The sequence below is a fragment of the Salmo salar genome, chromosome ssa26 (assembly GCF_905237065.1).
Source record: "Salmo salar chromosome ssa26, Ssal_v3.1, whole genome shotgun sequence".
NCBI lineage: Eukaryota > Metazoa > Chordata > Actinopteri > Salmoniformes > Salmonidae > Salmo > Salmo salar.
In genome coordinates, this window is record NC_059467.1 from 17,327,379 (window position 1) to 17,342,874 (window position 15,496).

General features: G+C 44.2%; 1 protein-coding gene across 5 annotated transcripts in view; it reads right to left on the bottom strand.

Moving 5' to 3' along the window:
* LOC106587230 (SH2 domain-containing adapter protein F) overlaps positions 1 to 15,116 on the bottom strand; it is a 112,402-nt gene extending 97,286 nt beyond the window's left edge. Inside the window, exon 1 of one of the 5 annotated variants that reach the window (XR_006762165.1) lies at positions 14,395 to 15,116. Coding sequence is in view for 3 of the 5 variants with exons in the window: in XM_014175420.2 (XP_014030895.1) it covers positions 14,395 to 14,829 (435 nt within the window). In the remaining 2 variants the exon portion in view is untranslated. Of the gene's footprint in view, positions 1 to 12,210; positions 12,373 to 14,394 lie in introns of those variants that run through there. The other 4 variants (XR_006762164.1, XM_014175420.2, XM_014175421.2 and 1 more) reach the window with 4 other exon arrangements.
* Between the last annotated feature and the right edge of the window lie 380 nt (positions 15,117 to 15,496).

Below are 15,496 nucleotides of genomic sequence, written 5' to 3' on the forward strand. Positions count from 1 at the left end.
AGTATTTTGAGTATTAGGTATGCTATGCATCATTCAGCTTTCAAAAACACTCAATGTCATTACAAAGTTGTATAAACCTCTATAAAATAGTCCACTTCAGTATCAATGCATAATCTCTTTCCTGACCAGATCAACATTTCACATCTGAGTTTTGTCCTCATGTGATTCCTCCATGTCATCCTGTAGTGTAGTCATCTTCCCCATGCAGAATGACATCATCCTGGTGGGTTGAGGCGGGGTGTAAATAAAGTTAGCTTTGTTGGCCCAGCACCAGCAGAGGTTCCTTCCTCCTAAAGAGCTCTTCCAGGATTCCTGCCTGGGAAATAGGAATTTAGAACTAACTGATTCCCTGTGCAACTGTTAAGGACAGAATATGATATACCCATAAAACACCACAGAAGGGTAATGTTTGGAGAACAAAAAAAAAAAACACATGGCTGCCCAGTCCACCTGGAAATGCTTGATAATCTGTTGCTGGAAAACAATAGTGCCAGTTGCCAAGGCAGCTGGGATACCTTGAAGAGTTCAACAAATGGATGGCCCTCTTGGACACTTCAGAGAACAATAACATGATTGATAACTACCCAACAGTCCTCTAACTGGACTACAAGGAGATGCTGCGCCAAAGCAATCATCTTAAACCAGGTTCAGCTGTAATTATGGGGCAGTGTATCCATAGCAACCAACAACTTTTTTTAAATCAATTATCATAATGTGGAAAGTATTCATTTTCTTGTGAAACACACCCAGTGAACATAACAATAATTGTTTTGATAATCTTTAAATTAAAAATCAAAAATGTTGTCCCCTGCCATTGGACCTAGCTAGCTTTCAATTCCACATAGTATCACCATCTAGGCTCTCCGATAGGGATGCACGATATATCGGTGACCATAACGGAATTGGACGATATTAGCTAAAACTGCCAACATCGGTATTGGCCGATGTCTAGTTTAACACTGATGTGCAAAACCAATGTCAAAGCTGATGTGCATACCTATATAACGTAGGTACATGACGTAAGTTCATCTCAGCCTATGCTACCCTCCAGTCCCTAGACTTCCTGGCGCTGACGGAAACATGGATTACCACAGATAACACTGCTACTCCTACTGCTCTCTCTTCGTCTGCCCACGTGTTCTCGCATACCCCTAGAGCATCGAGCCAGCGGGGTGGTGGCACTGGAATCCTCATCTCTCCCAAGTGGACATTCTCTCTTTCTCCCCTGACCCATCTGTCTATCTCCTCATTTGAATTCCATGCTGTCACAGTTACCAGCCCTTTCAAGCTTAACATCCTTATCATTTATCGCCCTCCAGGTTCCCTTGGAGAGTTCATCAATGAGCTTGACGCCTTGATAAGTTCCTTTCCTGAGGATGGCTCACCTCTCACAGTTCTGGGTGACTTTAACCTCCCCACGTCTACCTTTGACTCATTCCTCTCTGCCTCCTTCTTTCCACTCCTCTCCTCTTTTGACCTCACCCTCTCACCTTCCCCCCCCTACTCACAAGGCAGGCAATACGCTTGACCTCATCTTTACTAGATGCTGTTCTTCCACTAATCTCATTGCAACTCCCCTCCAAATCTCCGACCACTACCTTGTATCCTTTTCCCTCTTGCTCTCATCCAACACTTCTCACTCTGCCCCTACTTGGATGGTATTGCGCCATCCCAACCTTCGCTCTCTCTCTCCCGCTACTCTCTCCTCTTCCATCCTTCTCTCTTCCCTCTGCTCAAACCTTCTCCAACCTATCTCCTGATTCTGCCTCCTCAACCCTCCTCTCCTCCCTTTCTGCATCCTTTGATTTTCTCTGTCCCCTATCCTCCAGGCCGGCTCGGTCCTCCCCTCCTGCTCCGTGGCTCGACGACTCACTACGAGCTCACAGAACAGGGCTCCGGGCAGCCGAGCGGAAATGGAGGAAAACTCGCCTCCCTGCGGACCTGGCATCCTTTCACTCACTCCTCTCTACATTCTCCTCTTCTGTCTCTGCTGCTAAAGCCACGTTCTACCACTCTAAATTCCAAGCATCTGCCTCTAACCCTAGGAAGCTCTTTGCTACCTTCTCCTCCCTCCTGAATCCTCCTCCCCCTCCTCCCTCTCTGCGGATGACTTCGTCAACCATTTTGAAAAGAAGGTTGACGATATCCGATCCTCGTTTGCTAAGTCAAATGACACCGCTGGTCCTGCTCACACTGCCCTACCCTGTGCTTTGACCTCTTTCTCCCCTCTCTCTCCAGATGAAATCTCGCGTCTTGTGACGGCCGGCCGCCCAACAACCTGCCCACTTGACCCTATCCCCTCCTCTCTTCTCCAGACCATTTCCGGAGACCTTCTCCCCTTCCTCACCTCGCTCATCAACTCATCCTTGACCGCTGGCTACGTCCCTTCCGTCTTCAAGAGAGCGAGAGTTGCACCCCTTCTGAAAAAACCTACACTCGATCCCTCCGATGTCAACAACTACAGACCAGTATCCCTTCTTTCTTTTCTCTCCAAAACTCTTGAACGTGCCGTCCTTGGCCAGCTCTCCTGCTATCTCTCTCAGAATGACCTTCTTGATCCTAATCAGTCAGGTTTCAAGACTGGGCATTCAACTGAGACTGCTCTTCTCTGTGTCACGGAGGCTCTCCGCACTGCTAAAGCTAACTCTCTTCTGCTCTCATACTTCTAGACCTATCTGCTGCCTTTGATACTGTGAACCATCAGATCCTCCTCTCCACCCTCTCCGAGTTGGGCATCTCCGGCGCGGCCCACGCTTGGATTGCGTCCTACCTGACAGGTCGCTCCTACCAGGTGGCGTGGCGAGAATCTGTCTCCGCACCATGCGCTCTCACCACTGGTGTCCCCCAGGGCTCTGTTCTAGGCCCTCTCCTATTCTCGCTATACACCAAGTCACTTGGCTCTGTCATATCCTCACATGGTCTCTCCTATCATTGCTATGCAGACGACACACAATTAATCTTCTCCTTTCCCCCTTCTGATAACCAGGCGGCGAATCGCATCTCTGCATGTCTGTCAGACATATCAGTGTGGATGACGGATCACCAGCTCAAGCTGAACCTCGGCAAGACGGAGCTGCTCTTCCTCCCGGGGAAGGACTGCCCGTTCCATGATCTCGCCATCACGGTTGACAACTCCCTTGTGTCCTCCTCCCAGAGTGCTAAGAACCTTGGCGTGATCCTGGACAACACCCTGTCGTTCTCCACTAACATCAAGGCGGTGACCCGATCCTGTAGGTTCATGCTCCACAACATTCGCAGAGTACGACCCTGCCTCACACAGGAAGCGGCGCAGGTCCTAATCCAGGCACTTGTCATCTCCCGTCTGGATTACTGCAACTCGCTGTTGGCTGGGCTCCCTGCCTGTGCCATTAAACCCCTACAACTCATCCAGAACGCCGCAGCCCGTCTGGTGTTCAACCTTCCCAAGTTCTCTCACGTCACCCCGCTCCTCCGCTCTCTCCACTGGCTTCCAGTTGAAGCTCGCATCCGCTACAAGACCATGGTGATTGCCTACGGAGCTGTGAAGGGAACGGCACCTCCATACCTTCAGGCTCTGATCAGGCCCTACACCCAAACAAGGGCACTGCGTTCATCCACCACTGGCCTGCTGGCCCCCCTACCTCTGAGGAAGCACAGTTCCCGCTCAGCCCAGTCAAAACTGTTCGCTGCTCTGGCACCCCAATGGTGGAACAAGCTCCCTCACGACGCCAGGACAGCGGAGTCAATCACCACCTTCCGGAGACACCTGAAACCCCACCTCTTTAAGGAATACCTAGGATAGGATAAAGTAATCCTTCTAACCCCCCCCTTAAAATATTTAGATGCACTATTGTAAAGTGGTTGTTCCACTGGATATCATAAGGTGAATGCACCATTTTGTAAGTCGCTCTGGATAAGAGCGTCTGCTAAATGACTTAAATGTAAATGTAAATGTAATGACGGCATGCAAAACTGTGCGCTACACAGCATTCCTAACCTAGCCCAAAATGTCTGCTGTGTGGATCGAGCAGTCAACAAGTCGAGCAGTCATTTGAAAGAGTAAGAACATTTCAGCAAGACAACTCAAATGTGAAATCCATTAAAGCCAAGATAATGGAAATCATTGCACTTGACAATCAACCGTTCTCTAAGCACCGGTACACACTACCAAGTAAGCTATTTTTCAGATGTTGCCCTACTGGAGTTACACAGCATCACTGCTATTAGCTTCACGACATAAATACAGTTGAAGTCGGAAATGTACATACACTTAAGTTGGACTCATTAAAACTTGTTTTTCAACCACTCCACAAATTTCTTGTTAACAAACTATAGTTTTGGCAAGTCGGTTAGGACATCTACTTTGTGCATGACACGTAATTTTTCCAACAATTGTTTACAGACAGATTATTTCACTGTATCACAATTGCAGTGGGTTAGAAGTTTACATACACTAAGTTGACTGTGCCTTTAAACAGCTTGGAAAATTCCAGAAAATAATGTCATGGCTTTAGAAGCTTCTGATAGGCTAATTGACAATTTTAATCAATTGGAGGTGTACCTGTGGATGTATTTCAAGGCCTACCTTCAAACTCAGTGCCTCTTTGTTTGACATCATGAGAAAATCAAAAGAAATCAGCCAAGACCTCCTTGGGAGCAATTTTCAAATGCCTGAAGGTACCACGTTCATCTGTACAAACAATAGTACGCAAGTATAAACACCATGGGACCACGCAGCCATCCTTCCGCTCAGGAAGGAGATGCGTTCTGTCTTCTCGAGATGAACATACTTTGGTGCGAAAATTGCAAATCAATCCCAGAACAACAGCAAAGGACCTTGTGAAGATGCTGGAGGAAACAGGTACAAAAGTATCTATATCCACAGTAAAACTATTCCAATATTGACATAACCTGAAAGGGCGCTCAGCAAGGAAGAAGCCTCTGCTCAAAAACCACCATAAAAAAGACAGACTACGGTTTGCAACTGCACATGGGGACAAAGATCGTACTTTTTGGAGAAATGTCCTCTGATGAAACAAAAATGTAACTGTTTGGCCATAATGACCATCGTTATGTTTGGAGGAAAAAGGGGAGGCTTGCAAGCCGAAGAACACCATCCCAACTGTGAAGCACGGGAGTGGCAGCATCATGTTGTGAGGGTCCTTTGTTGCAGGAGGGACTGGTGCACTTCACAAAAATAGATGGCATCATGAGGCAGGGAAATTATGTGGATATATTGAAGCAACATCTCAAGACATCAGTCAGGAAGTTAAAGCTTGGTCGCAAATGGGTCTTCCAAATGGACAATGACCCCAAGCATACTTCCAAAGTTGTGGCAAAATGGCTTAAGGACAAAGTCAAGGTATTGGAGTGGCCATCACAAAGCCCTGACCTCAATCCTATAGAAAATGTGTGGGCAGAACTGAAAAAGCGTGTGCGAGCAAGGAGGCCTACAAACCTGACTCCGTTACACAAGCTCTGTCAGGAGGAATGGGCCAAAATTCACCCAACATTTGACCCAAGTTAAACAATTTAAAGGCAATGCTACCAAATACTAATTGAGTGTATGTAAACTTCTGACCACTGGGAATGTGATGAAAGAAATAAAAGCTGAAATAAATCACTCTACTATTATTCTGACATTTCACATTCTTAAAATAAAAGTGGTGACCCTAACTGACCTAAGAAAGGAATGTTTTACTAGGATTAAATGTCAGGAATTGTGAAAAATACACACACACACACACACACCACTATGGAACGTTGTTTGGGTCTTTGCATGTCAAAAAATATACAGTAGCACTGTCAAAACCGTAAAAAAGGCTGCAAACACCGGCCACGAACAATGTGTTTACGATACCGCGTTGGTAATAAAGCATAATTTGTTTGACCGCAACTTCTGAAGTAGCTAGCTTTAGCTTGGTACCTAGCTAGCACCAAATACAACCAGCCTGAAAACAATGACCAGTAAAAACTGCAGTCATTTTCATTATTCTTAGCAATGATTTAGAAATCCTTGTGAGTAAATATTAGCTAGGTTGCCACTTGTTGTTCCCCTATTGAAATTGAACTTCAGTTCATGAAAATAAAAAGCTAGCCAGCTACTTAACCCTGTTGCCCAAAGCTAATGTTATAAGCAGCCAGCTAGCTTCATCTGGCAAGTGAGGCTCGACCTGACCGGGTTACGTGTTGTGAAGCTAGCCACAATAAGTATTAGGCACAATAGTGGAATTTGCGGTTATATTCAGGTCCTGATTGGTCAACAAGCTTATTTGACACATCAAATAGTGCAAAATAGTATATTTTTGACACGCAAAGACCCAAACGGCGTCCCATAGAAATCCTGGTTGAGAATGAAACGACTGAACAACGAAACAGCACAGCAAATAAAGTTAAGAAATAGGTTTTGATTATGTTTTACTGGTAATGGGGACATACGTAAATGCCAACAAAATACATTTTTGGTCAGTGTGTGTGTGTAACCTTTATTTAACAAGGCAAGTCAGTTAAGAACAAATTCTTATTTACAATGATGGCCTACCCTGGCCTCTAACTGTACTAAAATGCTTAAAAGGCCGTTACAACGTTAAACATCGGTATCGTTTTCTTATTTTTTTGGGCAAGGAAAATATCGGAATCGGCCAAAAATGTGATATCGGTGCATCACTACTGTCTGGTAATCATGAACTCAATTTTTTTAACTGTATAGTTATTTGCATTCTTAAAACTCTGTTGAGCATTAAAAGTAAAGGGTCAGCATGTTTTAACTCCTACTCTATAGGCCTACTGTACTCTGTGCCCTCTACTCTGTTTGCCTGGACCATATTCCATGTGTACCAGAAATATCCCTTTAAGAATGAAAGAGAACATTTAACCTCCCATGGGTGTTAGATCTGGAAATGACTTTCACAGAGCAGACAATTAAGCAGCAATACAACCCCTTTCAGGTTTGACACTTACAAAGCAATTCCTTTCAGACGTCTTCCTTGGTGATACAGTGCAAGTAAACAGGCGTGTGTTTGTGTGGAGGTGGGAGTGGGAGGAGAAGTGCACTTCCTGTAATGCTCTGACAATCAGCTAAAGCCAGCTATCAGAACCTGTCAGCTTCCATCTGATAGTAAGACAGGTATGAGACTGCTCATACGTCTAGAGACACCCACGCATCACATGATGGATTCTGGTGCCCGTCCACCAGGAGGTCAGATGCCCCGGTAGTGTTTACGTCTGACATTTCTCCTATCACTACAAGGACTGAGAGAGGAGCACAGTAGAAAACAGAACAACAAAGAGCTAGGCACATCCCCCTGAAGAGAGGATTGCCAGAGTCAAGGCTTTAAAGCAAGACTGAGATAGTGAGGGAATGAAGATGAGGAAAAGTTCAGAACCCCAAGCACTGCTAATCTATAGGCCAGTCAAACAGCCTTGATTTACCCACACACCAAGAGACTGCTGCTGGAGGGAAAACCACTGCAAGAACACACACACACACAAAATCAGATTGGAACAGAAAGCCAAAGACAAAGGGACGCGCGCTAAAGCCGTAGCATGTCTATTCCATGGGAAATTAAAGAGCGTCGGTTCAAACCCCCACACGCTGTTGAGACGCTACTCGTAAGCTAATTACACATGACTGTCCCTTCAAGGACTTGGCTAAACAACACCCGATTGGCTCACAGCACCTGCTCTGATTCCATTATCTGAGATGTGATCTGGGCTGGGGAGTGTTGGGGAGGCTCAGGCAGCTGAGATGTGATCTGGGCTGGGGAGTGTTGGGGAGGCTCAGGCAGCTGAGATGTGATCTGGGCTGGGGAGTGTTGGGGAGGCTCAGGCAGCTGAGATGTGATCTGGGCTGGGGAGTGTTGGGGAGGCTCAGGCAGCTGAGATGTGATCTGGGCTGGGGAGTGTTGGGGAGGCTCAGGCAGCTGATGCCCACTTGTAGCAGTCATCATTCCAACACGCTCAAATATACATGTAGAGTAGAGAAACGCCATGCGTATGCAGGGAAAGACAAAGACAAAGCATAGAAACGAAAGAATTTGTGAAAATGGGATTTTGAGATGAACAACCGGAGATTGGCAATTGAGACAGGAATCGGTCTCAAGGACAGGAATAGAACATGTTAATGACAAAACAAATAAGCCATGGTCTCCCCGGCTGCTAATGCATCACTTGACTTTATGAACTGCTGAGTCAATGGCTGTTAAAGGTACATGGAAGGAAAAGAAGGAAATAACCATGAAATAAATCTGTCTAATCTAATGTCTCACCTGGCTGTGGGACAGCTGCCTATATTGTGTTTATGATCCTATACTGCCTGATTCTACACATAGATAGTGTACGGAAACTGGCTTATGGACTCAGAGGCCCCATTCACTCAACTGCTTCCGTGGACCATGGTGGGAAGTATAACGTGGCTAAAATACTGCTGCATAGGGTCTCAAGGCCAGAGCAACCCTGGTGCTTAGGACAGTTTATGAATTCATAAAGCCACACAGCAATATATTTAGCCACATGATTTTACAAGGGAGACTTAGGCACTAACACTTTTGTTTACACATTTCATAAGTTGTGCCTGTCATCACTTTCATGTGTCCTTGAGAAGTTAGTTAGTGCCGAGTCGAGTAGGCGAGACCATGCCAGGGGGAAGAGCGATGATGAGAGCATTTAAATTAGCTGGATAATAATTGATCATCTCCCTCTACCATGAAGGTCTTGTCATTATGAAACAGGAAAACATTTAAAAAAATAAACAAATCAAGCTGGTGCTCTTACCTGTGGCTGGCTCCTACGTGCTTGTCGTCATAAAAGAAAGTCCATAATAGAGTCCATCAGAATGGCCATAATGGGGGAGGCCTAAGTTTCATGTAATCACCATACTGTACATTTACATTACATTTACATTTTAGTCATTTAGCAGACACTTATCCAGAGCGACTTGCATACATTTCATACCATTTCATGCATTTAAAAAAAAAAAATTGTACTGGCCCCCCGTGGGAATCGAACCCACAACCCTGGCGTTGCACACACCATGCTCTACCAACTGAGCCACAGGGAAGAACTACATTGTATCATCCCCCCCCCCTTTAACTGAATGAAAAAGCTTTGGAGGGTTAAGATTAGACAAAACACTAGATGGCATAGACTCTGCTATTGGCAGCACAAGCATTAGGTAAGCAGTTATATAATTAGCATCCACTAGTCAAGTAATTAAAACATCAATGGGGTTCAGGCTGTAACAAGACAGTGGTGTGGTCCTCTCTTCCTAGCACTCCCTCTCCCTATAGTCAGCATTCAAACACTTCACTCCAGCCAGTACAATTGACTAGCCAATTCAGTTCCTGTATAGTGTCCATAAATTGTGAGGTCTACAATAGATCATGTTCAGTGGAAGAAATGTAATTAAGATCAGAATCCTAGCATTCTTTGATATGCTGTAGGCCTAAACTAAGAATAATACATGCCTTGATATGGCACTACGTTACAAACTGTGAAATATCTTAATAAATAGCAGCTCATGTCAGAACACGGCTGTTTGGAAATTCAGCATTATCATCAGATGAAACTGCCTGACACTCAAGGCCTGTCTACACCACCCCTCTGTATCTGAACAGAGAACACATACCGTTTTACTGAGAAACCAGCTGAAAATCATATGTTCTCACAGTAATGGTGCAGCAAGGATTTTACACATCTGGTTGTTGGTAAAGGCCAATTCCACAGCAACAGGGTGATGCTGAGACTCCGATTTTTCACGTTGACATGTCAAACAAAAACCAATGATATCAAAGTTACACAAACCATACAACGCTATGCAAAAGGTCCACTTAACAATTGACCGAACATTTTACAAAAACACATTTACTTGAAGAACAGTGCAGTTACTACGTTTGGTAACAGTGATGGTTTGTTTTGTAATTCCGTTACCAAACGTAGAACAGTCATTCTCAGCTGCATTTTGACAAGGGCAGAGGCTAGTGGTATTATATTAGAAAATCCTCACCGTGACATCCTCCAAAACTGATACAAATTATGATGACCGTCTACGAAAAACAAATCCACAACAAGTGGAATAAATACAGTGTAATACCTGATAAGCCTATTTGCTTCTACAGGTAGTTCTACTGGAAACGGAATAGGCTATTCTACATGCCTGTTCATAACCATCAGACTTGGGGTCTCTCACTCGCACTACACCAATGTCAGTTGTGCATCTCAGCAGACAGACCCTACAGGGGTCAAGACAATAGATCCTTCTGGAAGAGTACCTGACAACATTACCTTGGCCTGTCTGTCGGAAAAGCCAGCACGTGTAAGGTTGAAGGCCTGTGTTGCCTAGTGATCAAACTCTCGTGGGGGACGGTCTGCTCTCATTATTACTTAACCCCCCTCCCATTTCACCACAGTACTAAACGAAAACCCAGTCTTCTGAATCAGAATCCCTCTAACTCACCTACCCCTCACATGGATGTGATACAATTTCAGCATATTATCATGTTCATGTTTGAGAGTGCAACATTTTTAAACCATGTTACAGAACAATCTGCCTGGCTGCCAGCTCCTCCAACATGTGCCCACTGCACTGCAAAAGAAAAGAAAAAGGGGGGGGGGGGGGGTGAGACAAAGGCAACAGTATTTTCCTGCTTGAGAATTCCATCCCTAATTGACTACCAAGATCAAAATAATCCCCAATTAACAGGAGACAGCGGTAATCCATTTAATTAGCCAACAGCAGTCAGTTACTGTGAGGAAACAGTCTTCAGTTTCCAATTATTTTAATTTGGTCAGCTCTGGAACATCGTTTATCATAAAATTCCAAAAACCCTGCATTGTTGAATGTGATGACAACTGCATACGAGAAACTAAAAGACCATTTCTGAATACACAAATTACTGTACAATTATTAAATGAGGTTTTCAAGCTTTTAAATAGCTTGCAAATTGCCATGTTCCTTTGGTGCACGACACTGCTTACTGGCATACTTTAATGACCACCAGTTGAACTGAAATAGAAAAACTCCTATGGAATGGCAGGCAGGTACCCTCAACACTAAACAGACTGCACCTTACAACAGGACGTGTGGAAAGAGGAAGTAACCTGTTTAATTAGGGACTAAGGAATTTCATAACAGAATTGTAAATGTGCAGCACTACTTTGCATACTTGCATAAGGTTTTGGCTGTGCTCTAACTAAACTACTATGAGATTGTCTGACATAGTAAGCTTGAGTAAACAAATACCTGGCAACAGGTGATTAGTGCTTCAGAACAGGGAGTAGCAGACTGAGTTACGCAGTATGGGTGTTGTCAATGTTGAGAAATAGTTACGCACTTTTACTCTCTCTCACACACACACACACACACACTTGTGCTTTTCCTGGGTCCTCCCCCTGCCTGCGCTGGAGGGAGAGGCATGTACATTCATAAACAGAATCACATTCTTCCTTAACCTCACTGACATTGAATGTCTCAGGTTTCTTCCAATGAACCAGTGTGTGTTCCTAAAAAGCAGTAGGCTTCAAGGCACGTGGTGTACACTGACTGACTGCGCAAGCATTCTTCCCATCGGTCTCCGGTCCACACACTATCTGTTGATGACAGGGACAGAGTAGACTAGGGTACAGAGATGACATAGTTGTAAAAGTGTAGATTTTGCTTGGTGAGCAGAGAGTTGAATGAACCTGGTCTGGATTATTTGAAAACGTGCAAAGTGAAATATACACTGTTAAGTTCTGCCAGTTTCAACAATCCATTTCCTGTTTGAATAAGTCCCCACATGATGGAACGTGGTCTGATCCACCGCTTTCAATGGAAACCAATGCATTTGAATAGTGAAAATGCCAACATCACATCACTATTGAACCAGCTCTTTAATTGAACCTAGGTGGACAGATTGTAATCTCTTAAATTTAAGGAACTGTACCGGCATATGGCAGAAAGCGTATGGCATCGTGTGGTAGAGCGGTTTGCTTCAAAGTTGTAAACAGAGTGCCCCATGGTGGCAGTGGGGTTACGGTATGGGCAGGCATAAGCTACGGACATCAAACCCAATTGTATTTTATTGATTTGAATGTACAGAGATACCGTGACGAGATCCTGAGCACCACTGTCGTGCCATTCATCCCCGGCCATCATGTTTCGGCATGATAATGCATGACCCTATGTCGCAAGGATCTGTACACACTTCCTGGAAGCTTAAAATGCCCCAGTTCTTCCATGGCCTGCATACTCACCATACATGTCACCGATTCAGCGTATTTGGGGTGCTCTGGATGGACAGCATGTTCCAGTTCCCCGCAACTTCGCACTGCCATTGAAGAGTATGACAACATTCCACAATCAAGTCTGATCATCTCCATGCGTTGGAGATAAATTGCGCTGCATGAGGTAAAAAAAAAAAATGGTGGTCAGACCAGAGACGGACAGGGTCTGAGCCACACCCCTACCTTTGTTTTTTAAAGGCATCTGTAACCAACATCTGTATTCCCAGTCCAGTAAAATCCATAGATTAGGGCCAAATTAATTTCTCTCAATTGACGGATTTCCTTAGAAATTGTTGCATGTTGCATTTATATTTTTGTTCAGTGTACTTGAAGTAGGCTATTTTGCTTAGGGTAAGTAAAAGAAATGGTTTTGGCCAATTTGTACCCCCCATTTTATGGCATTGGAATGTTTTCATACTGGAAGCAGAGATATTGTAAATAAGAATTTGTTCTTAACTGACTTGTATAGTTAAACATTTTTTAAATAAATGGGATCCACATGTTCATCTGACTGTGGGGAAAAAGATGATTAAGGGCTTCTTTGCCAACATACAGAACTATCCATTTCATTGAAAGGTTAGAGTTTAAAATATTGTAATAAACTTCATGCTTGAAGACAGCATGTATCTTCCTTTCACCTACTGACATGCAGGCTACTACACTCCTTCATCCAATGTAATCAAATGTGTCAGTAAAGATTTCTGAGCTAGAGTCCTCATGTACTGTGCAGCTGTTGTCTGACTGACCCAGCCATTGACAAACACCTGAAAAGAACTACACTGAACAAAAATACAAAAACGCAACAAAGTGTTGAAACCATGTTTCATGAGCTGAAATAAGGGACCCCAGAAATGTTTAATACACACAAAAATGTACACAAAATGTATTTTACATCCCTTAGTGTGCATTTCTCCTTTGCCAAGATAATCCATCCACCTGACAGGTGTGGCTTGTCAAGAAGCTGATTAAACAGCATGATCATTACACAGGTGCAACTTGTGTTGGGGACAAAAGGACACTAAAATATGCAGTTCTGTAACAACGCCGCAGATGTCTCAAGTTGGAGCGTGTAATTGGCATTCTGACTGCAGGAATGTCCATCAGTGGTTGCCAGAGAATTGAATGTTCATTTCTCTACCATAAGCCGCATCCTTGTTTTAGAGAATTTGGCAGTATGTCCAACCGGCCTCACAACCGCACACTGCGTGTACGGCATCGTGTGGGTGAATGGTTCGCTAATGTCAATGTTGTGAACAGAGTGCACTATGGTGGTCGCTGGGGTTATGGTATGGGTAGACATAAGCGATGGACAACGAACACAATTGTATTTTATCAAATGGCAATTTGAATCCACCGAGATACCATGACAAGATCCTGAGGCCCATTGTGACATTCATCCACCCACAATTTTCTCATGTTTCAGCATGATAATGCACGACCCCGTGTCAAAGAGCTGTACACACATCCTGGAAGCGGAAAATGGCATGCATACATACATACATACTCAGACATGTCACCCATTGAGCATATTTGGGATGCTCTGGATTGACATGTATGACAGCGTGTTCCAGTTCCCACCAATATCCTGCAACTTCACACAGCCATTGTAGAGGAGTTGGACATCAATCAACTCAAAGGAAATGTGTCATGCTGCAAATGATGATCACACCAGATACTGACTGGTTTTCTGATCTATGCCCCTATTGTTTTAAAAGCTATCTGTATTCCCAATCAAGTGAAATCCATAGATTATGGCCAAATTAACTTATTTCAGTTGACTTATTTCCTTATATGAACTCAGTAAAATCTTTCATTGTTGCATGTCACATTTATATTTTTTTTAGTGTAGTCCTGCCGGTTTCAATTATCCTTTCCCTGTTTGAGTAAGTCCTCGCGATAGTAACATGATCTAATCGACCACTTTCAATGGTTATCAATGCGTTTGAATAGTGAAAATGACGACATCACATAACAATTTAACCATCTCTTTAATTGAACCTAGGTGGATAGATTGTAACATCTTACATTAAAAACAAATCTAAGAAGCAATTTAGACTTGTTCAAAGTTGTGTAGGCTATGACGCCGCATAGCTACAATGTTACTGGTGTGAGATATTGGAGAGGCAGGCTAAGGGCAACAAAAAAAAAACGTACCTTTTCTTTATTCTCATTTTCAGGAGGCGGTGACGTGGGAGATTTAACGTTCCCAACAGCAACAGCTTGGGCTACAATACCGCTGCCCGGAGCAGAGTTGCTTTTCTCGATTGTTTCCACCTTTATAAGCCGGTGCTTTGGTGACACATACTTTATGTCCGGCGACCCCCCAGAGCCCAAACCAGTTCCAAACGAAATATTTCCTCCTCCCGTGTACGGATCTTCGAAGTCCAGTTCCTTTTGGAGTTTGTAAGCAGCAAGAATGTCCGGCTGTGCAGGGCTTGGATAGAGAGATGTGGCCCCGGAGCTTGGTTGTTGGTAGCCAGGCGTACCGGTCACAGCGGCGTGACAATGTCTGTAGTCTGGTTTCGGGGGCGCCGGAGGTGGTGCTTTGGTAGTTTTGAATCCTAGGTGTTCCCTGAACCATCTGGCCATGCTGCCAGTGCATTGCTCACAAGTCTATTTAAATATTTCGTTGCACCTTTCCTGACAATAGCCTCCTGTTTTCCTGAGCGTAGTTTTTCTATAGGTCACCTCGACTGGATTCTGAAATGTTTCTCCAGCTCCTACTCCTCTTGTACGCGGCGCTGACCACTGACGAACGCAGCCACATGCACTTTCTGAGCTCCCGCAACTCTGACACTTTCGCTCTGACAGCAGAGCGCTCTTTGGCTGTGGCGAGTCCTCTCCGCTACTCAACATGGGAGAGCGCTTTTGCACGCGTGGGATACGTTTCCCTGTCCTCATACCTGAGAACAATCACTGCCACCTACCGGACTGTTAATTTAGCCTACTAAATGCTTGGTTTTACTTGTAATATCCCTGAGGTCGTTACATTTTCATTGTTTGTTCCCTAATAATATGCTGTTGTACTGGATAACTTAGTCAGAAGTATCTGAGCCACTAACACGTGGGATTACAAATGTTTAAAAACGCGTGCAAAACTGATATTTAGTGGTAGATATTGGATGGGTCTTTTGCCCATTTAAAAGCAACAGAGAAAAAAATATAATTTTAAAATCAATTCCATACAGGCAGACCTGATTACTGTAGGAGCATATAATTGTTCCAAGGTGCAAACAGCGAGCATACTAAGAACTGC